This window comes from Nilaparvata lugens, chromosome 2, assembly GCF_014356525.2.
Source record: "Nilaparvata lugens isolate BPH chromosome 2, ASM1435652v1, whole genome shotgun sequence".
NCBI lineage: Eukaryota > Metazoa > Arthropoda > Insecta > Hemiptera > Delphacidae > Nilaparvata > Nilaparvata lugens.
In genome coordinates this window covers 61,539,418-61,564,068 of record NC_052505.1, presented here as the reverse complement: position 1 = coordinate 61,564,068, position 24,651 = coordinate 61,539,418, and the positions used below count along the sequence as shown (strand labels likewise).

At 34.6% G+C, this 24,651-nt stretch overlaps 1 protein-coding gene across 1 annotated transcript in view; it reads right to left on the bottom strand.

Annotated features, from left to right (window-relative positions):
* The window catches only part of LOC111043730 (homeobox protein orthopedia), a 65,338-nt gene extending 40,973 nt beyond the window's left edge, over positions 1-24,365 (bottom strand). Inside the window, exons 1-2 of the mRNA XM_039422351.1 lie at positions 23,412-24,365; positions 8,254-8,690 (exon numbers count right to left, since the gene is read on the bottom strand). Of these exons, the coding sequence (XP_039278285.1) occupies positions 8,254-8,690; positions 23,412-23,442 (468 nt within the window). The 5' untranslated portion in view covers positions 23,443-24,365. The remainder of the gene's footprint in view (positions 1-8,253; positions 8,691-23,411) is intronic.
* Positions 24,366-24,651: the final 286 nt, after the last annotated feature.

Sequence of the window (24,651 nt, the reverse complement as noted above, 5' to 3'; positions counted from 1 at the left end):
TTTACTGGAGTTCAAAAGATCAGACTTCCAAGTATTAGGTACTTCCAACACTGTGCATTGATTGTGTAGATCGTGCTCCCACTAAAAAACCGAAAAACTCATATCTTCGTACCTGGATCAACTCAAATCTTAAAAGGCTCTCCATTATACAGTCCGCTTTTTTGAAGTGAATAAAATCATACCGTTGTACTGCAACACAACACTCTACTGTTGTCTGAAGATGAAAAGTTGAAGAAAACATTATGTCGGTGAAAACATTAATTTGAAACTATAGTACTTCATTGAAAAAAGCATGCATATTGACTCATCATTAACAGACTAGAACGATCCTATTGGAAGGTATAGCTCAGAGATTAACTTCAAGCAATGTCTCTCTCAATTCCATGATCCCTAAGAAAGCCTCATTGAAATCTCACAGTGAAGAAAACGCGGGAAGACGATGCTGTTGACTCCTCCAGCGAGATTTTCAATTTTTCATCCTCTGTGTATTTTAATAAAGAGTCAGTTTAATCAGCCGTACAACAGAAGCACATTTATAACGGAATGGCTGTTCCATGTTCACTTTCCTTCTTACTTACCCCCCCCCCTCATATACCGACCCCCTCTTGTACTGCGACTTCCTTCTTTCACCCCCTACCACCCTCAACACAGACTCAAACATTCTCACCCTCGTTTTAATAAAGTTTCATCCTCATGAAAAGCGCGAGAAGTTTTCGAAGAAATGATGCATGAAAAAGAAAGTTCTGATACTCATTCACTGCAAACAAATAATGTAAGCACATTAACATCCATGTCATTTGAATCCACAAAATTCTCGTCAAGAACCAAATTTATGTTGAAAGTACGACTTCTTGGATTCTTGTCCACTTGGTTCCATATGCACCTCTCCAAAAATTCGATGTGTAGAGATCAATATAATATGTTCTATACAGAATTTGTCAAACTTTGATGAAAAACGATTCGTAGCATGGTTTTTATACATATCTCTAGTGTTGTGTTCCAAAAGGTATCACGATTTCTTAGTGACAATTGAGAATTGTTATTTGATTGAACAAATACCGTAAGATACCCAATTCAAATAATACTGTTCTCAATTTCTCGTGTTTTCCAATCATTTATTGAAGTTGGTCTATGTTCTAACTCATGCTCTTTCATAAAGATTGCTTTCACTATGAATGAAGTATTTTCTGAACATTTATTCACTTACATATTTATTCATTACAATCCAAACACTTTGGGAGGTATAACTCTACAGGATTAAGCCCATTGTCAACAAATATTATTGAATCCTTGAATCGTTTTCAAGCCACCATGGAAAAATTCATCAACTTGCAATAATTTCAATTGAGTAGGGATGAAAATTTATCTACTATCAACAAATTTTACTTCCATCAATACAAACCGCCTGAAACCATTGCATCTCACTCAGATGAGAAGACTTACGGTAAAATAAACTCATAGAAACGATAGACTTGTTGCTGTATTTGTGTATTCTTGTAACGTGGCAGAACATCATCTGCAGAAGTAGTGACTGCAGCATCATTTCAAAGTACGTCACGTCGTTTCGGGAAAAGGCCGACGTAGCCTAAGGCTATAAAAACGCGACTGTCGTTTATTTGATGAACTACAATCTCAGTATCGTAAAGTTTCCATCAGCACTTGAAGAACATATTGTATCAATGAACACTGGAAGGAATTGTCTCCGGAGTTGTGAGAAGACGACTGTATAATCGAAATTGAAACAATAGAAGGAATTTTTTCTAAATTTTGATTTGTTATCTGTTACTTTACTGAAGCCTACAAGAAACTATGGAAATACAGTAGTTTTTTTAGTACTTTCAGGTATCATCTTATTGATTTGGCAGGCATTCTTCATTTCCAATCCAGGACATGTACTAAGCTGAGTAGATGAAGAGCCTAGTAGTCGACAAAACATAGGAATACAGATGAACGAGGGAATCTAAAATGCGATGTTAATCAAGAATAAACAGAGGAAGAGTTGGCTTTTCCCATGATGAAGCAGAGGGATAAGGAGTAGAGATAAAGAAGGAAATCCAAAATTCAATGATAAATAAGAAGAAAAAGTGGGAGAATCAACTTCCACAGACGATATGCAGAGAGCAGCTTGAAGATGGTTAGATAGGGAAAAAGCGGGGGATCAAAGTTCAGGGAAATAAGAAGGAGATTTGGAGAAAAAGAGATAGAGATGGAGTAAAAAAAAGGGAGAAAGAGTGAAAGAGAGTAACAGAGAAATTAAGAAAGAGGGCCGAGAAAGTTGAGAAGAAGGGCTGAAAGATAGGAAAGTGCTAAGAAGGGTTCGCCGCTCTTGTTTTTATCGGCGTGCACCTCGTAAAGTGCAATCAAGGTGGAAATCCCTTCAGCAGAAGGCTGGGAGAACGAGAGAGCAAGTGAGAGAGAGAGAGAGAGAAAATGAAAAAGAAAGAGTGAGAGAGCGAGAAAGAAACGAGGGAGAGCAAACACCTTCTAGCGTGCTGCAGTCATTCTGGTTTACCTTCCTTCCATTTTCTACATTCCACTTTTTCACCAACATATTCACACCTTGTGAAAAGTCTATCCAAGTCTTTTCGAGTCCTCTCCATATAAGCTGCACTTGGTGACAAAGCTCAGTTGAGACAAATATAAATCTAGGACCGCAGACACGGAGATTGACTGTTAAGGCTGTGCAAAGGCTAAAAATAAACTCTCTATTCGTGATATTTTTCAAAGTTTTTCGATTTGTATATCATCAAGCTATCAAAATGAAAAAGTTTTCTCAGGAAAAATTTTTTTTCTGATCATTACTTTCTGAGATATGAGCACCTAAAGATTAAATTTTTGGGACAGAACATTTCAAATTCGGTAAGATATAAATCCATTAGATTTAGAGGATGGATTCTTCATGGTATTGTTGATCTAGTAAAACATAAAATTCCTGAAAATATCAATTTTTAAGATGGCTATTTAATTTACTAAAAATAACCTTCAGTTGAGTTATTTTTGGTAAATTGAATAACATTTTCAAAAATTGATATTTTCAGAAAATTTTTGTTTTACTAGATAAACAATACCATGAAGAATCCATCCTCTAAATCTCATGGATTTATATCTCATCGAATTTGAAATTTTCGGTCCCAAAAATTCAAACTTCCAGCGCTCATATCTCAAAAACTAATGATCGAAAAAAAATGTTTTCCTGAGAAAACTTTTTCATTTTGATAGCTTGATGATATAAAAATCGAAAAAGTTTATTTTTAGCCTTTTCACAGCCTTAAGATAACATGTTGAGTTTGGTATAGCGCTAGGAGACGACAATGATAATATGGAAATAAGTTTGTTTGTTATCTAATGGTAATATAATTTAATAATGAAATGCTCAATTGATTGATTTCTATTACTGTGTAAGGTCAGGGAAGACCGATTGTCCAAATTGAAGAGTATAATTGGTTCTGTGGTAATTCTGATATCCCATCACTCAAAAAGTTGAATTATATGTGCATGCTTCTTCACTTTAATTCTGATAGCATCGTATCTTATTGCTCAGATAGTTTATTGATTGATTGCTTTATTCATGCTGACAACAATGTATACTGGCTATATCACTGGCATCTTAGCTCACAATAAAGCGAATTTACTTCAGAGTGATCACTTAAGGAACCGTATCCACTAGATATCGGTTATAAATTTGAAAATCGCTCTCGATATTATGTAAACTGAAACTAGAGATGAAGGTTCACTCATACATCATCACCATTCCCATTACCCACGCTATAGTCTGCAGCTTTAAGTGAGCATCATATTCTATTGCTACTTTTGAGAATATCAGTAACTGAGTCTAATGAATTTATTTGTGGTTTTGGGTTAGGGCTAATGTTCTCACACAGTCATATCTATATGATATAAAATTATTATATTGATGAATAGATAATTTATTTATGAGTGAAGTAGATGGTTGGGCAATCTCTCAGAATATTGACAAAACTGTTTCTGCTAAAAAGCTAGTTATAAGGTGAAGTGTATATGTGAGTAAATAAGGCCGAAACTAACTCAAACAAAGCCAGCGGTGTTGTATGGGACTAGTTGTAATAATTACAAAATCTTAATTATAATAACTAATCACATTAACATATTGGTTCTACTATTTTATGTAGGCTACGAAATACCTGGTTAGTTGTGAAACTAGAGTTCATGGCTTTATAGTTTGCAGTATAGAGACTATAATCAATCTGATTATAGACTCTATAATTAACAGCAATGTAGACATGAAATTTACATACAGTAGTTCTATTGAAGTGATTTCAAGGGTTGAGTATTCGATTCTAATGAAGAATCATAGAGCATTGTCAAATAGTGAATGAAAACTGAAAATAAAAAAATCGTATTCCGCGAATAATTTTATTCAAGATTGAGTTTGGTGAAATTTGATGGTAATTTATAAAACACTTTTCAAATTCAAGACGTCATAAAATAAATGAATAAAAATAATGTTATTGCCGTAACATTCATGAAATAAAAGAAAACGGCAATACACAAAATATAACACACTAATAAAAGTTAAATATCACTGCTTAGCATGAGCTGTGACTATTGACCACAACATAATAATAACTTAACTAAAAGTGCTCGAATACAGAAATCAACAAATAGGTACTACAAAGTATATATATATAAACATACACATACATTCATATAACAGGACACTAAGCAATTATTATTGTTTTTCAAGGAATTCAGCTATACAATAAAAAGGTACATTTTCTTCCCTTTCAGGAGAGATTCAGATCTTCTAAATCAGAATGTTTGTGATTTGTTGAGAGAGGAAGAAGGGCCTAATTCAACCAAGACAAGGCAGCTGAGAAGATAATTCTGGGAGGAAGAGAAAACTTATTCAATAATCAAGTCTTATTGTTAAGCTGCTCTGGCTTAATGGGGACTTGAATAGCTCAGCCATGAATAGCGTCGCGTTGCTCAAGAAGTTTCCACCAAATGGGGGAAGCTAATCCCCTCACTCACCCCCAACCCCTCCCCCCTCAACCTAACACCTTACGACATATCTCTACCATACCATCTCCGACCTCTCTGCTAACATAATAGATTATTTGTAGGTGAGGAGTACGAAATTGTAAGATATTGGGATCCCCAAATCCCTTGAACTAAAAAATTATTCAAAATGATTTGTTGGACCAGTTTGAATTAGTATGACTTCTTCGTTGAAGTGAATATAATTTTTTTTAATGCTTAGTATACACGATAGCAGACATGGCATCGAATCTCATCCTATAAAAGAGTTCGAAATACATGAAGCTTTCCACAATAGCTGTAATGTCTATCAAATCTTTTGAAATATTGAGCGACTGTTTTGAGGAAACTGGTCTACTCATTCAATTGACCAGAAATAGCAACACTGGAAAGGAATCCCTCAGTTATTTCCTCAATCGAGTAAGATACTGCACACAAATTTTCGCTATAAAATTATGGTTTTTACTAACAAAAATATGATAAAGATTACATAATATGATTACTTGAAATATGATGCGGTTTCAACCCCTGTCTAGTCCCCAGTTCTAATACTCTCCAGTAGCCTACATTTGGGACGATTGCACATTTAAGCTAAAATAAATTATCGATCGGCAGTTGATTTAAACTCGAAATGTAACACATTTCAATAAATTCGATCATATCTTATGATAAAATGACCCTTTGTTTTGTTCTCAAATCGAGTTCACACAAGTACTAGTCCACCTATTTGTGAATTCCACTCCAGCTTTTAAATATTCTATTAGTGTATCAAAACGTTTTGAAAAGCTTTTGGGTAGAGGAATAGTTGTTAGTTGTTTGGGTGGAGGACACACCTCTGTTCAAGTATCTCAAAATTTACGTTGCTAGATGTAGACCTGAGTTGAGAACAAAGCAAGTGAGTGAAGAGTTGGTTGGTTTTACAGTTTGGCTCGAATCTGGCACCTCTGGTTACGGACGGTGTCTGCATACATTAGTATTGTGTATATGTTTTTTATATATATATACCTCAAGAATACTTTTTTGACTGTATGCTTAAACAATTATTATTTCCAAAAGTTGGGCGGTCGTTCTTGTACTCATCTTCTACTTTTTTGTCTCCTCAGTATGTTCTTCTTCTCTCCTCTTCTTCATTATCATTTCTTCTCTTTTTGTTCTCAAATGTATTCAACACTTTTTTCAAACTCTAAATTTGGTTCCTTCCGCCGCATGAATGCAGCAGAATGAGATTTTTTGTATTGATCAATGCTTTCAAGTGGATTTCGAAATAAAATACACATCTCGGATGTAACTGTGATATTTGTAAATGCATAACAAATTTGCTCTGTATTTGTCAATGCTTGTGAGAATTTATTGATACTGTATTTGTATTGTATAATTATTCAATAAGATATTTGTAATTCTTTGATTTTTCGACCAAGTACTTTTCGACCAACCAAACTTTGAAGTTTGTACTTTCTGCTGTGGCTATTCGGATGTTTCAAAATAGCATTCGAAAAGGAAATTTTCCTGTTCCGTGGGGATTAACTTGATTACTTCGTGAATGAAAAGGTACTCCTAATCATCACAGATCTAATAATAATATTCTGGACTCAGCATACTAAAGGGAACATTGTGTCTCTGAACCTATGCAAATGATAGAGGTGCAGGTAGAAATCAGATGCTCTTCCAAGTATCTCTTGGTAAACTTTGGATTTTCAAACTACGCTTAGAAAACTACGTTTATGAAAAGGAGATTATATTCAGGCCCACACAGACAATTTTTATGTTCCAGACAACATAAATGATTACATAGTTTTCTGTACCAGAACAAATGAACGTATTGTAACATTGCAAGCTCCCTGTCGATATCCTTGATATGATTCCAATTAAATTTATCAACTACTATACTGTACAGTAGTAAGCCTACAATAACAGCATACATTTTATAGTTACATGATACATGAATACACATGCAGCATGATAATAGAGATATAGTTAAAACATGGAAAGTAGTTGAGTACTCATATACAGTAGTAGGCAATGTTACTATCTGATAGAAGCCCGGAGTGAAGCAGTGACCACCCATATAGGCCACAGGATGGTCAGGCGGTCATTTAGTTTATTGGAGGTATGCCGCTACCAGCTCAGTTTGCCTAATAGACTAAAATAGCCGGAGATCGTCGTCAGGATAGTCACTACACGTTTATGGCCACATTCGAAACGAAACTATCTCCCAAACGGCTTCCTCCTTATTAACAATTCAGTTGCCTTCTGTCCCAATGACCTTGGAATGCATTTACTTCGACGAAATGGATGAAAAATAGTTTTCACTTGATCAATCTGTTATTGGTTTACTTGCAGGTAACTTTCAGTAGAATAATAGATTTCTCAAATTAATTGGAGTACCAACTTGAAAATCAATTCTTCTGTGAAATCGGTTTTCAGATTAACACATTTAATAATTTCTGATTTGGGAGTTATAATCTCATTGAAAATAATAAATATGAATAATAATTTATAAAAAGAATCATAGCACCCTTTGTTCACACCATTTTAAGGTTTCAAAATGAATTTCAATATTAATAAAATAAATAGATTTGAAATTAACTTTTATATCCCGACGATGGTATGAACACTGAAGCTAGGTTGTTATAACTTGTATTCTTAATCTATTATTCTATTATTTTCAAAGGGTACTATAATTCTATTTTATAAATAAAAAAAGTAGCACTGAATTTATAAATTTTATGAATAATAATCTAAGATTGTTGTTATCTAGAAATTTATTAATTTCCATACAAGGCTGATGCATCACTATTCAAGTTGTCAACTATATTCCACTGTTTAAAGCGTACAGAAAAATTGCAACATCACTTCAGTCATTTGTTCTTGATGTACTTGAAGTTGCATCTAAAGATAAGGCTACTTTTTAAGATTGATACATTCCCCACTTCTCAGAGCATACATACATTTTGAACCAGGAAGATCAGGGTACTTTATGATCATATATCTATTTATCTTCATGTACATCTCCATTTATTCTTCGATGTATTTGAAGGATGCATCTACAGATGAGGCTACGAGCCTAAGTTTGGACAGTAATGTCATCAAATGAAAGACCATTCTATGATATTCCATCCAACCCCTATCATCCAGAACTGAAAATTCATGAAAAAGGACCAGTGGAGCTTCTCAAAGATGAGTAAGTAGAGCTTTTTTGAATATTAGTAGAGTATACTGGTTTGAAGAGAGGCTTACCTGCACCCTGGATTCAGTCAAGCCGATTCGCATAGCGATCTCCTCCCGCATGAAGATGTCTGGATAGTGCGTTTTCGAAAAACATCGTTCAAGCTCGTTGAGTTGTGCAGGTGTAAACCTCGTTCTGTGCCGCTTTTGTTTTGACGGTTTTGAGTCGTCCAAACCACTCCCGGGTGGAGGCGGCAGTGAAGGCGGTTCAAAACCGCCGCCTCCAATGAGACGTCCACCGCCCCCGGGACTGTGGTGACTGTGCAGATGCTCCGCCTTCAGGTCGGCGTGATGGTGCACCTTGAGGTCTGCTGCCGTCGGTGGTCCGTGACCGTGACCGTGACCGTGGCCGAGACCGTGACCCGGCCGTGATGATTTCAGTTCGTCGCAGTCTTTGTGACCCCCGCCCCCGCCACCACCGCCCGAACACACCATGCCGTCGTAGTAGCCTGAAAAATGATTAAAAACTTCAATTATTCACATTTGAAGAAGATTCAACAATATCAAATTTCATAAAGGAAGCGGTTGGCTCCGTGGTCGCTTTGATGAGTTTTTGCTTGGGTATTATTCATGTGCCTGATACTTCCATTGTAAGAGTTGAAGAGCCGACTTCTCTTGTCCTCTAAATATAATCTTCTATGAGTTTAAAAATCGTTCTTCGATGGTTGTAACCGGCAACCCACTAAAAGCTCAATTGTCTGTTCATCATCAAACGGAAAGATGAAACATAAAGTTTGCGCTTATGTGAGTATGAAAGTAATGACTTAAGTTATATCAGCTCACGTTATGCATATTCAATAAAATGAGTATAAATTTTATTCATATTTTAGAAATTATAAGGTGTTATGAATCATCACTTTCATTCTCAAACAAGCACAAAATTTATATTTTGACTCTCCTTATAAAGAGCAGACTTGAAATTCAACTCATCTCTCATCATTGTCAGTCTAAATAATTACCCACGGATAAGTTTGGGAGTCTGAGGCTAATGTGGACATCAACCTTGGCAAAAACCGAAAAAATATATAGGCATATTGATATAGGCATAGGCATGGAAAAAGTAATAAATCACAAACATTGAAAACATATTCGTTGTAATCAATTAGTTGCTTACAAGCTGTAGGCTGAGGAAATAATATACTGTCCAATGACGCTTGTTTCAAATGTATACCACCAGAAACTGCTATCTCATCAACAATGTCCTCCAGGAAGATCTCATAACTCATATGACGAATGCATGCATATCAGTTATGGTGAAACCGTGTAGGTCTGTTAAACAAAAAATCAATTACTCCTAACAGTTTTGAGTAATATTCAACATTTCTATATCACTTGTGAAATGTCTGAATATATGTAAGGGTATTCCACCCTATCCTAGACATGATATGACCTCTATGACAATATGACAAGTGCATAATTATTGTAAAAAGCACCGACAACCATTCAACACATATGCTAGCCCAGTGGTCTACATGAATCCCAATGTAAATAGGGGGACTGTGTTACTACAAGCACTAGGAGGGGTCCAGGCAAGGGTTACTAAACTAAGGGTTATTAAACTATAGGGCGTTAACCCCTTAAAGGGCACTGACCAGCTGCTTGTAAACATGAAGGGTCTGTAGTTCTGGTACACTCTGTATACTGGACATGGACATAGGGATGCGAGCTTGTTGATACATGTTTGTCGTTGTAAGGATAGGTAGGAAGGCGCTTGACATGATGGAGGGATGGAGACTTCAAACTAGGATTGATGCTTTCACTGGTTTGGCAAGACATTTCGAATTGAAGTGGAAAGAGGGTTCGACTAGAGAGCTTTGTGATTGGATATTGAGCTACGAGTAACTCTTATATAGTATTGATATTCTCAAGAATGAAGAATAAATTTACTGTGATTTACTTTCAAGAGACAGAATTTGTTGTATGGGGAGAATTGCTGTAATTTACAATGAATCTAAACTCTCATCAATCATGAAACATAGAAAATTCACAGAATGACTTACAGCCTCTGTAGTATCCTTGAATAATCTATTTCTAAATCTTGTATTTTGTCGTCATTAATTAATACATAAAACATTAGCAGTACACCAATCTAAAACAGTGTCAGAAATATATTTTAGTTCGTTTCTCAATATTTCATATGAATCAGACCTGAGACAGATATTGATGTCATCAGCAAAGAGAAAGCTCTGTACTGATCGATTTGATAATCCATGATTGTCAGTCTGTTTGAATGTTCTACAAAAACTTCAGAAAGAATATTGATCAATCAAGTGAAAGAGGTTCAAATCAGCATTTCGTGAAACAACAGAAACTGGGGTAAAATTTCAATTTGAAGAATTTCCCATAATATTTTTCATAACTATTATGTTTTATTATACCGTTCAAATTTTGGAATAGCTTTTTTTCTATAACTGATCGTAAAACACTCCTTTACGTACTGAAAACTCATTTTAAAACATGATTTTGGGGTGGGTAACCTATAACTGAACATGCATTAGAGAGTTCTCACTTTTTACTTGAAGGCCGAAGTCGTTGTCCTTCTGTTTGTATGTTCTACAAACAATTTAGAAAGAATTGATCAATCAGCTTCAAATTATTTTGAACACATATTCTTTAAACCTTTTTACAGGCCAAGCTCGTTGAACGACAAAATTGACTCACTCCTTCGTCCTTTTTTCACCACAGAAAATATTTCACCAAACTTTGTTGAAGTCGAAGAAGAATTAACTCTTACCCTTCGCCAATAGTTTTGACAATGCACATTGCAGCTGTTAAGAACGAAATGCCACCCAGACTCATCAACAGGTACACAGATTTAGAAACATTTAAAAATATGTAGACTCTGAAATAGACTTGAACACATCTCCGCAAACTATAGATGAACAAGAAAGTGAAGTCCAGGAGTTTGTTGAATGAGCGAAGCGAATTCTATGTTTCAAGTCAATCGGCGTTTGTCTGTTTGTTTGTACCACAGTTACATTCGCAGTTATGGTTCGATTTGGATAAGATTTGGTATACAAGTACTTTGAAACAAGGCGCAGAAACGTTTGTATTCAAATTTTTTAATTCATCCCCGTTTCAAGATGGCGGCACTTAATAAGTGCCTAAAAAACAACCTAACACATAATTAAACAAATAATTCTTCATCAGATCAGGTTCAAATTGGGATCATTCTTCTCAGCTCTTCAAAGCGGTATTATTTCATGTAATATATGTTAAACATTTTCTAATTTTTGGAATTCGATTTTTTTTTACAATTCCCAATCCAAGTTTCAGATTTTTTATCTTTTCAACCGTGCTTCCGAGCTCAAAAGTGTAGAGGACCTTTATTCTTCAGCGCTCCAAGCTGGTCTTATTTCATGTATCACATGTACAAAATTTTGAAAAAATATAATTCGATAATTCCCCCCCCATCCAAAAGTCCCAAATTTCAAGTTTCAGATTTCTTATCTCTTCAGCCATGCATCCTAGCTCAAAGAACTTTTATTTCTCAGCGTCCTCCACCGATCCTATTGCATTTATATCATCATACTCTAAATCCAATTTGTATGTGTGTTTGTGTGTGAATAGGCGGGCGTGTGTCAATAGTGATTTTAGTGAGTGTAGCAAATTCTATTGTTCTCTGAACTACTAGTAATCAATATCCAACAATGTGCCTGGGAAAATACACCACCAGTTCAAAGCAGGATTTTCAAAGATAATTGCTAACCTGTAGCGGTAAGAGAGTTGATAGAAAAAAGAAGAAGATCATGGCAATTAACAAGAAACCCAAGAATTAAAACAGAATTTAATAGAATTTCTAAAAAACAGAGAAAGATGATACAGGATGTAAAAAAACATGATATCAATAAATACTTAGAAGAGTTACCAATGATTCTATAACAAATTTCTATCATGTAGATCAACCAGGAAACTGAAGAGACCTCTTAAACAAGTTACACCGATAAGGAAGAATCAAGATTGCTGGACTAGGAGCAATAAAGAGAAAGCCGATTTGTTTGCTGATCATCTGGAAACGGTTTTCTCACTTCATGAGGAAACAATTATAGATGAAAATTCTCATCATCTTGGAACTGTAGTCATCACTCCAACATCGCCAAGGGGGGATAGAATATGAAATTAAAAATTTGATCAGAAAGAAAACGCCAGGTTTCGACTTGATATCTGGAGAGATTCTACAGGAGCTCCCAAGAAAAGCAACTGTGAAGCTATGCCACCTCTTCAATGCTTCATTTCGATTGAAATATGTGCCAAGTTTCTGGAAGGTAGCCGATGTCATCATGATACCAAAGCCTGGAAAGCCACCACGTAATGTACCCTCGTATAGGCCAATTTCACTACTGCAAGTAATATCAAAACTATTTGAGAAACTTTTACTGAAAAGATTGAAGCCTTATGTGGACGATGATGAATTAATACCAACCCGTAATTAATTGATTAATATCATTTCGGATGTAGAGATCAACATAGCACAATAGATCAGGTGCACAGAATAACAAATATTATCGAAAATACTTTCTTTTTGGAGGAAAAGAAAGTTTGCTCTGCAATTTTCCTTGACGTAGCACAGGTTTTTGTCAAAGTATAGCATTCGGGATTGTGCTACAAAATGAACCAGTTCTTACCAACAGAATACAGTCTGATACTGAAATCATATCTTCATATCGTTATTTCAGAATGAAACAAGATGATGCATTTCATCTCTCAGAGTCAGGGCTGGAGTTTCCCAAGGAAGTGTGCTAGGTCCCCTCTTGTACCTCCTCTACACATCTGATATACCTCAACCCAAAAACGTAACTGTAGCAACATTTGCTGATGACTCAGCAGTTTTATCAGTTGGTGAAACTGCTGAAGTGTCTACAGAGAAATTGCAGATGGTAGTCAACAGAATCAATGCTTGGTCAAAGCACTGGCTTATAAAATTGAATGAAGCAAAGTCGGTTCAAGTCAACTTTACAAACAAAAGAATTCAATACATCCCCTTAACACTCAATGGGAATATTTCACCCTACTCCAACACTGCAAAGTATCTAGGCATGACGCTGGATGCCAAGCTTAGGTGGAAGGAGCATGTGAAGAAGAAAAGAGAACAACTTGGCAAAAAATTCAAGAAAATGTACTGGCTACTTGGGAGGACATCGAAGTTGTCAAATTATTACAAATTGCTTTTCTACAAGCAGATTCTCAAGCCGGTGTGGACCTATGGAATTCAATCTGGGGCTGCACCCGACCATCCAATATCATCCAACGCTTCCAGAATAAAGTACTCAGAAGTTGTGTAGACGCTCTTTGGTACATCAGGAACTCTGTTCTCCACCGCGACCTGGGAGTGGCGACAGTCATCAGTGAAATCCAAAGATTTGCAGAAAAACATGAGGAACACTTCATCAATATGTGAACGTGTAAGTAATCCAACTACTCAAAGTGCATGGAATAAGAGGACTTCATCGCAGAAAGCCACACGAATTAGTTAGTGCAAAAGTGTTCAAATGGAAGTGCAAAAGCAGAATACTGTATCCTTTTATGTGAAAAATAACCTTTAATTTAATTCTTGATCAATATAGAAGACTTAACAAATGGGTTTTACCTTCACAAACAATATTCTTATCAATTTAAATCAAAATAGAATAGCTTATCAAGGCAAATGAAAGTAGTTGTCATTCGGTTTTTCGTGTCAGTTTTTAAAACAGAATTAGGTTTTATTTAAAATAATATTGCTTTGTACAGAATTTTGAGTTGTGTTGGTTGTTTTCAAGAGTGAAGTTGGTCTTTAGCTTGAATATATATTATAGTTGAACATTATTATTGGATACAAAATATCGAAGTTGTTCAGGGACGTTCCCCTAAAAAAAGTTATCAAACAAAAAAAGTGACAGCTGATTTACTGAGACTTCCAAAATCGTATATCATTTGTTTCCAGAAATCGTTGGTATTCCTTGGCCCTATGTTTTTCAATAAAATTCCAATGGGAATCAAGAGGATACAGAAACAACTTGTTTTTGAAACAAGGATTCTTCGTTGGCTCATAGACATACCTGACCATTAAGCGACCTCATTTCATAATATTTCGTAATTTAAATATTGTAATATTGGTATGCAATATGCATTAGGAATATGAGCTGTTATTGGAGAGTGTGCGAGGTGAATTTTCAGTCATTTATTTATCTATTTATTCAACCATTCAGAATTTTACAACTAACAGAAAAGTACCACAGACTTAAAAGCCCAAAACGGTTCCAATTCCAATTTATACAACAGTCCAAATGCAGCTATGTGTAGGTTATGTGTCACTTAAAAATCTTCAATAATTACACACTAATCGAATAAAATAAAATAAGTGAATGAAAGTGAAAGTGATTGGTTGCAAGTCTTTTCTTCCTTTCTTTTTTTTCTTTATTCCGCCTATTCAGGAATTGAAAATAAAATTAATTGATATCCATTCCTACTTGCAACCGTGAAGTATTGTATACTTTCAGCAAGTAGAATTCTTTATTTCCAATTCTCAAAAATGTTTTCCTAATAAAACATACTGGTATTTATTCAATTGATTTTTTATTCATAATTCTTTATCTTACTGAGATTTATTGCTTATGATTTTAAATATTGTGAATCTGAATAAATAAAATTCGAATTTGAAATATTTACTTTCCCACTGAAGTAATTGATTTTAGTCATTATTTTCATCCATTACTATCTCACTCATTAACTTTGCTGGGAATTTTCATTTCTTATAAAGATTATCCACGTAATTTTAAACAATATAATATCATAAAATTTTTTAAAGTTAACTGGACATAAAGAGATGGCATTTTGAAACACAAAATTTTCCCCAATGAAGCACGGGTTAACTGCTAGTATTGAATGAACCATAGAGATATATAATATGCACCCTGATTTATTTCATTGTCAAATGAGTCAGTAGGCTATGAAAATTGCCCATTTCCAAATTATTTTCAGTCACACACTTCTCACACAATTTTTTTTCTTTGTTATTTTAATTACCTGGATTTTTTTTTCATTTATTATTCATCATGAACCATCATCATTACTTTCGCATTGCCTTTTGTCTATTAACCCTCCCAGATCATTCCCTTCAGAATCTTCCTTGACAAGTAGCCTACCCCACTGATAAAATCAGTGCCTTATCATTTTCCTCACCATCAACTTGAACGATGCTTAGTGCTCCTGGAGGGTGAATACAGGTCGAAAATAGTAGTAAAAATGTCCGCATTCAATACTGGCAATATATATTGTGATAATTTTGGTTGCTGACAATTGAAGTGGAATGTCCTAGCATAACCATATGGTGAAATGAAAAAATTATTTTCTGAGGCCAAATTGATATAATAAATCTTTTAAATCACAACGAATATCTAAATTACAACTCTCTCCACTATTTGTTATCGTATCTGATCAGAAATAGTTATCATTTGATAAATGTTAGCCTCGAATTTTCTTTACTGAAAGTGTAAATACATGAAATTCAGCGACAACAAAATCTAGTCGACAATCAAACTAGATTTATATCACTGTTGGAAGATTCAAACCTTAACTAATCACTAGAAAGGCTAGACCAGTTCTTATAGCAAGGGTACGTTAGATCTCCCAACTCAATGAATCCACTAAAAATCTACCACTAATATTCCAACTGCTTGTTTAAAGTGACCGTGTGGTAACTCTAGGATAAAATTTATAGTAGATTTAATAAATGTTTGTTGGAAGATAAAACATCTTATACTCGACCTTTATTAATTGTTTGCAGATAAATCCAATGAATCTCGATATCTAGTTGCGGTGAAATGATATTTTTCAAGTTTAGAAGGGGTAGACTTGTTTAGAGGGATGAATATCTATCCTCATTCATGACAAATTGTGGATCATTCAATTTGAAATAAATATGTCATATTAATTGATTGTCAAAAATGCACCTGAAGTTCAAATATAAGGATTTGAAGTTCAACAGAATGAAATGTTCCACGGAATATTGTATTTGTATGTATTAAAATTTAAAATTTGAATTTAAAGAAATTCTAAATTCTGAATTTATAGAATATAATATCGTCACAACACATTTTCTTGGAAATCAAATCAATGAAATTTTCTATCATTGAAGATACACGGATCCATTCCTCATGAATACAAGTTTACTAATTGGAACTTGGAAAAAATGGAAATAGAAAAAATGTAATGATTGATGAAATAAATGGCGTTTTGAACAGAATGTTATATCATTGTACAACTATCCTTATCTTCTAAAGGAAGTTAAAAGATTATATCAGAATCTTCTGCCCTGAGAACTAAAAGTGACCACCACTTGAGCTCATCTAAGTATAATACTCAATATTGTATTGAATATTAGATTATAAACTAACTCCAACCAATTAAAAATTTTGGGCTGAATCCTTTCTAGATCACTATTACAATATAAAAAAACAACAACAAGTAATTGATATTTCATCTTACACTTAGAACAATGTAAGGGTTTCCATTCAGGAACTAACAATAGAAAATGTAATTTAAATAAGTAAGTAATTCTTTTCGATTGAGTAAGTGGATGTAGACAGGTCATTGATAAAGTTTTGTTTTTACAAAATTGTCATTTGATTCTATTCTCAACTAGATATTCATTGAAAGAGGGTAACCGAGATTAAAAACAGATTCAAGAGCAGAATGTGCATGATGATTTTTTGAGATTGCTTTTGACGAGCATTGATCAGCTATGAAAAGATGGTTTCTATTCACCCGCTTTTTGTAGGGATCCACTTGTTAATCCATTGCTCAGTTGATAAATTGCTTCAATCAATTTGGATTTGATTACATTATGTTTCCTATCTCATTGAATACTAGCTTGCCCGGCGAACATCGAACAATGTATCTTATGTCACACTTAACTTTATTTTGTGAATCATTAAATTTATCTGGCAATCAATATTTCCATTTACATCTAAATACGGACTTTTCATGTGCTTAGTCATGCAGCATTTATTATTCCGAAAACATATTCTCCTCAATCAATTGGTAGTAATATTTATCAGTAAAGTGTTGAATTGAGAAAAAATAGATACGTGAAATCAGTGTTTCAAAGATGAATTTAATGCGTTCATAGTTGTTGATTGTCAATAGATGGTCCAGGAGATATGCTATATACGATGAATCACACATAATTCCATCTTCCATTTCAGGATGAATGAAAGCTAAGCTAAATTAGAAAATAATTTTAAATTATTCAGTAAGTTTAATGAATGCAATATGAACAACTCTCTCTCATGAGGCGAATCATTTTTTCAAACATTTCCCAGTTTCTCAATGATAGAGGAGTGGTAATTATTGGTCTTCTACGGAATCATTATCTACAGCTTGTACCAATCATATAAACTACAACTCCAAACTACCGTATAACTACCAGTACACAATTTATCTGTTCATTAAAACTGGTAACTTTAGATGCTAAATCATATTATAACAACATGATCTTGAATCATTATCATCTTCCCGTTCTTCGGTAGCCGCTCGGCGGACAATTTCGAAAACATAGGTCTGTAAAATTGATTAATAAGTAATTATTATTAGCCCCCTATAAAAATTTCTAGTCAGAAGCCATCCCCAATATTCACACATATTCCGAAAGTTTCATGCCGTTCTGTCAAGTAGTTTTTAAGTCTATAGGGAACAAACAAAGTAACACACAAACAGACATTCATTTATATATATGGACTAATTCCGGTTTCTCAGTCGTTCCATGAACTGTTCATTCATTCAATAACTTTATTGAATCGATAAACATGAGAAATGCGTTTCTAGAACGCTCCATAAACTTATTGAATCATTATTAAATATTTATGGAATGGATAAATATGTCAAATTTTCGGAATGACACGGAATGGATCAAATTTTCTGTTTAAATCGAAAAATAAAGTTACAAAAATAAAATGTAGGTCACCAGTATTTTAAAAATAAAGCAGATTTCATTTATAAATAAACTTTTCAAATTTGCACTATATTTAGCATTGCTAGCCCTTATCTGGTGTCAGCCATCTTGTTTTTGAGACATCAGCCAAAAGATGTCAGGACCGTAGCAAATAACCTCACAACAAGCAGCATGGAAGTAACAACCAAGTTGGTTACCATGGTTACCACAATAAGGCCCGGTTGCACAAAAGCCGGTTGAATTTTAACCGTGATCAATTTCTCGAGAACCAATCGGAGAAGGCCTTTTTGATAAGACGGCTTCTCTGATAAGACGGTTCTCGTGGGATCAATCACGATTGAAATTTAATCGACTTTTGTGCAACCGGCACAAATTTGTTTACGAAGGTGGCCGAGTTGGGATCATGCCATGTATCATTCATTGAACAGATAAATCGTTCCATAGCTATGGATTTACCAATAAAAATGTATTGAATACATAAAGTTATTGAATCAAAGCTAAAGCGTGAAATAAAAATAAGAGAGTTCAAGTGTGGTTCGAATCAAATAACTTGGAGGTTCAAATCTATACCATCTCTTGCTTATCAATTGGGTTACTATGAATATTAATAAATGAATGAATGAAATATTTTTTTTAACTTAACTGCAATAGATCAAACAAGACCATTATTTCCATTCCAAGGCCATTTCATAAAAGCTGAAATAGAATATCACTTGCAAATAATACACATGTTATCTTTCAGAGTATCGATATTACAATCAGAGTTTGGAATTGGCAAGTTTAAGAAGTGGGCCCAAACCACAAATTAAGTTGAAGTTAATCACTACCTCCGTAAACACTACCTGTTTATGGAGGTAGTGATATGATGCGCATTTGATCTTGAATCAAAATGGATCTTGGATCCATGAATCAATGGATCATGGATCAGGTGATTGGTATATAAAGGATGATCTCTCTCATTGTAACCCAGCTTTAATGGGCACAATGCTCAACCATAGACTAATAGGTTTAGATTCAAATTGAACTGCCAGTATTGGTTCAATTGATGTTGAATGAATGCTGTTTGAAGTGAATCTCACCACAGAAGAGAAGCTTCTATTACTGAATCACTGACTTCCAAGAGAATAGACTTCATAGATCAGAGGATGACTGAATTACCAGTTATTAGATAATTCTACAGCCCGATTCACATTTTACCTCATTCTACTCCTACTAAATCCAACCGCAATAAAATAACAAAACCGATGCCAGGAATGACACTTGTCAACAGGGCTATACCGTTGTTTTACGGCGGTTAAATCCAATAGTCGTACGTGCAACCAAATCACCATCTCGCAATAAATTAACCGACAATAAAAGTGAATTTTTGATGAAGAAATTTCAGAATGAGGATCACGAATATATTCCAACCTCAAAGTGTTTATTGTGCATTGGGTGTTGAGTGGATTTTGAATTTTCAATTTGAAGCTCAGATTTCCCAGGCCGGACACAGCAATGTCTCCCGGCTACATTGGCGTTATTGACTCTTTTAAGCTTTCAATTTTTTTTTATTCGCCTATGATTGCATATGCATGCATACAACCCACAATACTACAACTCACTCATCTTTCAGATTACAAATTTATCATAAAATTTGGCATAATTCTACATTACTGTCCGTCCTCATGAATATGGAAACATCGCCAATACACTGCCTACTTCTCATCAAGATTTTGAGTCTTGTGATTGATATGATTTGAGTCTAAAACAATCCGTTTGAACTAGATCATTCTATATGTATCCTTAGTTTTGGAATCAACCTGAGTTCTTTTGTCCACTAAAGCTCAAAAAACTTAATGTATAAAACTTGATGTATTAATATGTTGTGTGATATTATTCTGAAATATTATCGGTGAATTTTTTTGTTATTTTTAATGCAATATGTGTGTTTAGAAATGTTTTTTTTTATCAAAATTTAACTTTATAAAATCATAAAAAGTTTCATTCAGGAGGTGAGAGTGGGGATCTCTATTGATTGTACTCCAATCCAATATAATCTGTAATGCTTACTCACACACAGGAAGTGACATCGGCAGCCACATGATCCAAAAGGATATCTCTGCCAAACGAAGCCATAAGAATAAAAATACATTTTCCCGTCAAAACAACGTGGAAATTAGCAAATTCGCGAATTCCCAATGTGCTTCTGAATATTCAGTTTGGGTTGAGTATGTAGTTCATCTTCAAATAAAATTACTCCTGTATTATCTTATAATTGAAAAAAAACAATGCATCCTGTGAAAATCTTCCAGTATTGTTGTATAATCGAATATTATTCTGAGAGGGGTGTGATCCTATGATGAATACAAAATAAAGTGTAATGCTAGATAGATGAGTTTGTTGTGATGTATTGCGGGGTGCCTATCCCTGCTCCTTCATTGAATCTTCCGTAAATTTATAATAATTCCTAACAACGTAATCGAATGAAACATTAAATTAGGTTCCACTGAGAAACAGTTGTATTATTAGAGAAAAGAGCGAGCAGCTTTTAAGGCAAATGAGATTATACAGAGTGGGTGAAAAGTCTGAGAACGGCTTAATATCTCATACACAATGGTTATTTGACGGTGGGTTTGATTGGGGATCCTACTCAATTTGAAAATACTACTTTACTATGACTTCAAAAATCTGGTCCGCCTTCTTGGAATCGCCATATTCAATGCAACTTTATTTTTTAAAATAGGAAGGTGGTTATGCAATACATGATTTCTATACGAAATTTTAAGAAAAATGATTGGTGAAAACTACACATCGATATCTCAAACCTTTCAGAAGATATTCACATTATTAATCAATATCATGCATATCAGAAATGTAATAGCCTACTGTACATAAGTGGTATTGATTAATAATGTGGATATCTTCTGAACGGTTTAAGATATCGATGTGCGGTTCTCACCATTCATTTTTCATGTATCGTATGACAACCTTCCCATTAAAAAAAATAAAGTTGCATTCAATATTGCGGATCCAAGATGGCGGACCAGATTTTTGAAGTCATAGTAAAGTAGTATTTTAAATTTGAGAGGGATCCCCAATCACACCCACCTTGGAATCACAATCTTTTATGAGATACTAAGCCGTTCTCATACTTTTTTCTCTCCTTTCTGCTTTAAATAGTATTGATTAATAATGTTAATATCTTCTGAACGGTTCAAGATATCTATGTGCGGTTTTCACCATTACGTTTTTCTTGAAATTTGTATCGAAATCATGTATCGCATGACTACCTTCCTATTTAAAAAATAAAGTTGCATTCAATATGGCAGATCCAAGATGGCGGACCAGATTTTTGAAGTCATAGTGGAGTAGTATTTTCAATTTAAGTAGGATCCTCAATCACACCCACCATCCTTTGTGTATGAGATATTAAGCCGTTCTCGGACTTTTCACCCACCCTGTATGTGTGCATCTAACACATAATATAGTAGTTCTGCGAACAGTAGACATCGCTCATGAATACAACTTTTAATGTAATGAGAAGGGCCAGTACTGTGAAGATTTAGCCATGTCATCTATTATCTTCTTCATTGAAAGTGCTAGAGACACTGTTTCCAGGGACACCGGACTTATCAAGGAGGTACCATTATATATTCTCCATATTTACAATATTAACATATATTTCAACTTTTCTGATAATTAATTATAAGAAATCGGTCAACTGACGGAAAAATGGAATATGCAGTAGGCAATTTAGACGATAAATTGTTTCACAGACGATGGTGAGACGAAAAATGATTCTAAATAAGATGGGTTTGACAGCAAACTCCTGTCATTGACACCAACAAACCCATCTTATTTAGAATCATTTTCTGTCTCACTATCGTCTGTGAGACGATTCATCGTCTAAATTGCCTACTGCATATTCAATTTTTCTGTCAGTTGACTAATATTTTATAATTAATTATTAAAAAAGTTGTAATATAGGTAATTATTGTAAATATGGGTACGATGTGAAGGTACTTCCTCGAAAGAAATTTATAAGTAGCATTTTCAATGGAAAAAATAATAAATGACATTGCTAAATCTTCACAATTTACTGTATTTCCATAATGGCCCTTCTCATTTATTTGAAAGTTGTATTCATGAGCGAGGTCTACTGTTCGCAAAACTACTAGTATTAATGTTTACTACTGGAAAAGTGGAACAAGCTACTAATGAAACAATGCAATGAAAGCTGAGGAAGGAAGGTTTACAAGGAACAGAATCGCATCTAGGCAGCAAGTAGTGTTCCTTGGAAGGGCCTCAATAATATAATGTTTATTGTCAAGATGACATACGCAAGATGGATGTATGATGCATGTGTAATGCATGTATGATGCGTGTCTGATGCATGTATGATGATGTTATATGTTATCCATCTCTTACAGGTCATCATTGAATTTGACATTATGTTTCCTAGATCTAGATAATTCTCTCACAGGTTGATTCAATTCTTTCTCAGAATCAATTATTTGGACTCCAATAACGTAATTGACCACTATCAGAATAATGCACAAGTCATTGTTATTTTGATAAATTATCCAAAGTGGCACATTATATTCAATTTTTACTATCAATATCAATAGCACAATGATATTGATGGAATCTAATATAATATGCATGTTTTTTTATTAGCATTCCATTGAGATACATGTTTCCCCACAACATCCTTCTTATGTTGACTTTTAGTTTTGATGTTTTTTTTTAATATTATTTATTATTCATAGTAATTCCAACATAGTGATACTATAACAGTGCTAAAGATGATAATATTCTGTTATCTGTGTGTAGGCCTATTGTTAGCACTGAATTTATAAGCAAAGCAGGTATACCAAAGTATGATTTAACTGGAAAATGCCTTCATAATAATATTATGTTTACTCTCAAAATGAATCAACAATATTAATGATGAAATCTTCAATATTTACGACTTTATCATATTATAGTGTCATAATATATATATGCAAGTAATATGCATGTGTAGACCTACTATCAGAAAAAATATACTACCTACAGGCGTTTTCTTCATATATGAATAAAAAATCTTAAATTAATGAAGTGCCGCGACACCCAAAATGAATCATTAAGAATCTTTCTCACTAGCACAGAAGCAAAATGTTTACAGCTATTCTCAGATATTGACAACTATACTATTACTAGACCTATCAGTCAGTATTAATTGAAGAGCCTGAATGGAATATTTAGAAATGGAATCACTCACCTGATCCGATTAGGCTCAAATTGTTGAGCATGGCGGCTGGGGAATGCCGCAGCTGAAGCGGTGACAGAATGGTGAGGCTTGTGCTTGCGACTGCAGCTCAAAACAATGATGCAGCTGCAGCAGCTGATATCACACACTTGCTCGATTTCTGTCAATGTCGACTGGATGAACAAATAACTTGGATCTCTCTTCTGTTCGGAGCAATTCAAAACAGATCTGCAGGTTGCATTTGTGAGTTTCTCGATGTTTGTGACATTGACTAAAGTATGAAATACAAACAGTTTGTGCCCCACTGTTGATAGCTGTTCAAATTAGAGCTGCACGAAAATAAATTCACATAATTATGTCATATGTTTTTTTTTTGTTGACATTACAAAGGATAGTAGGTTTTATGGTGATTGATAGGGTTAATAGCAATTCAAACTGGTCAAATGACGCGGAGCGTGAGGTTTTTAAATTTCACTGTCAAAGAACTTTGAATGAATATTGCAGTCCGTAGTGTTGGTAAACGTTGGATGGGTTAAAACTTTGGAAATTCTGGAGAGATTCAGCTAATTTTAAGTCTTGCAGATATAGAACTTTGCATTTTAAGTGAGAATGTCTTGTAGTTCCACTGATAACACAGTCAGTCGAATAAGATGAATTTCAGAAGCGATAAACTTTGGAGGATAGAAGAAAGCGAGTGGACAGTTTTCGTAGCAAACTTCGGATTATTGTTGTTGGAAGAGTATAATTTATTCTTCGAGTATTCACTACTAATCACTGGTAGCCTTTCAGGAAATAAGACATATGTCTTGCAGATAAAGTAATCTCCAACACAGTGTTGTGTTACGTCGATTTTCAGTGTATTGTCCCATAGAAAACAAAAACAGCAGTCTTCATGCCGTGATATTGAGCCGAACAACCGTAAATCTACAAGACATATGACACAGCCACCAGGTCCAAGTCAACTGAGCCTCAACCAGGGGCCTTGCGCACGAGTTGGCGTGCGGGGGCGGAGCTTAGCTCACCCTATCCACCAATCACAGCTCGACATTCACCCACACACCCCCCGCTCCTTCACCACCCCACGCATCCGTGGAATCTTTCAGTCGGACCAGATATTGCTTTTGTAAATTGCAATAGAAGGAGCGGAAAGTGGACTCTTTCTATTTAATTGTTAGTTGGCGTTTGTGAAGGTATGCAGGGTTTTTTTATACTGAGGTGGTGCAGTTTCATTCATCAGAACGGAATTTGGAGA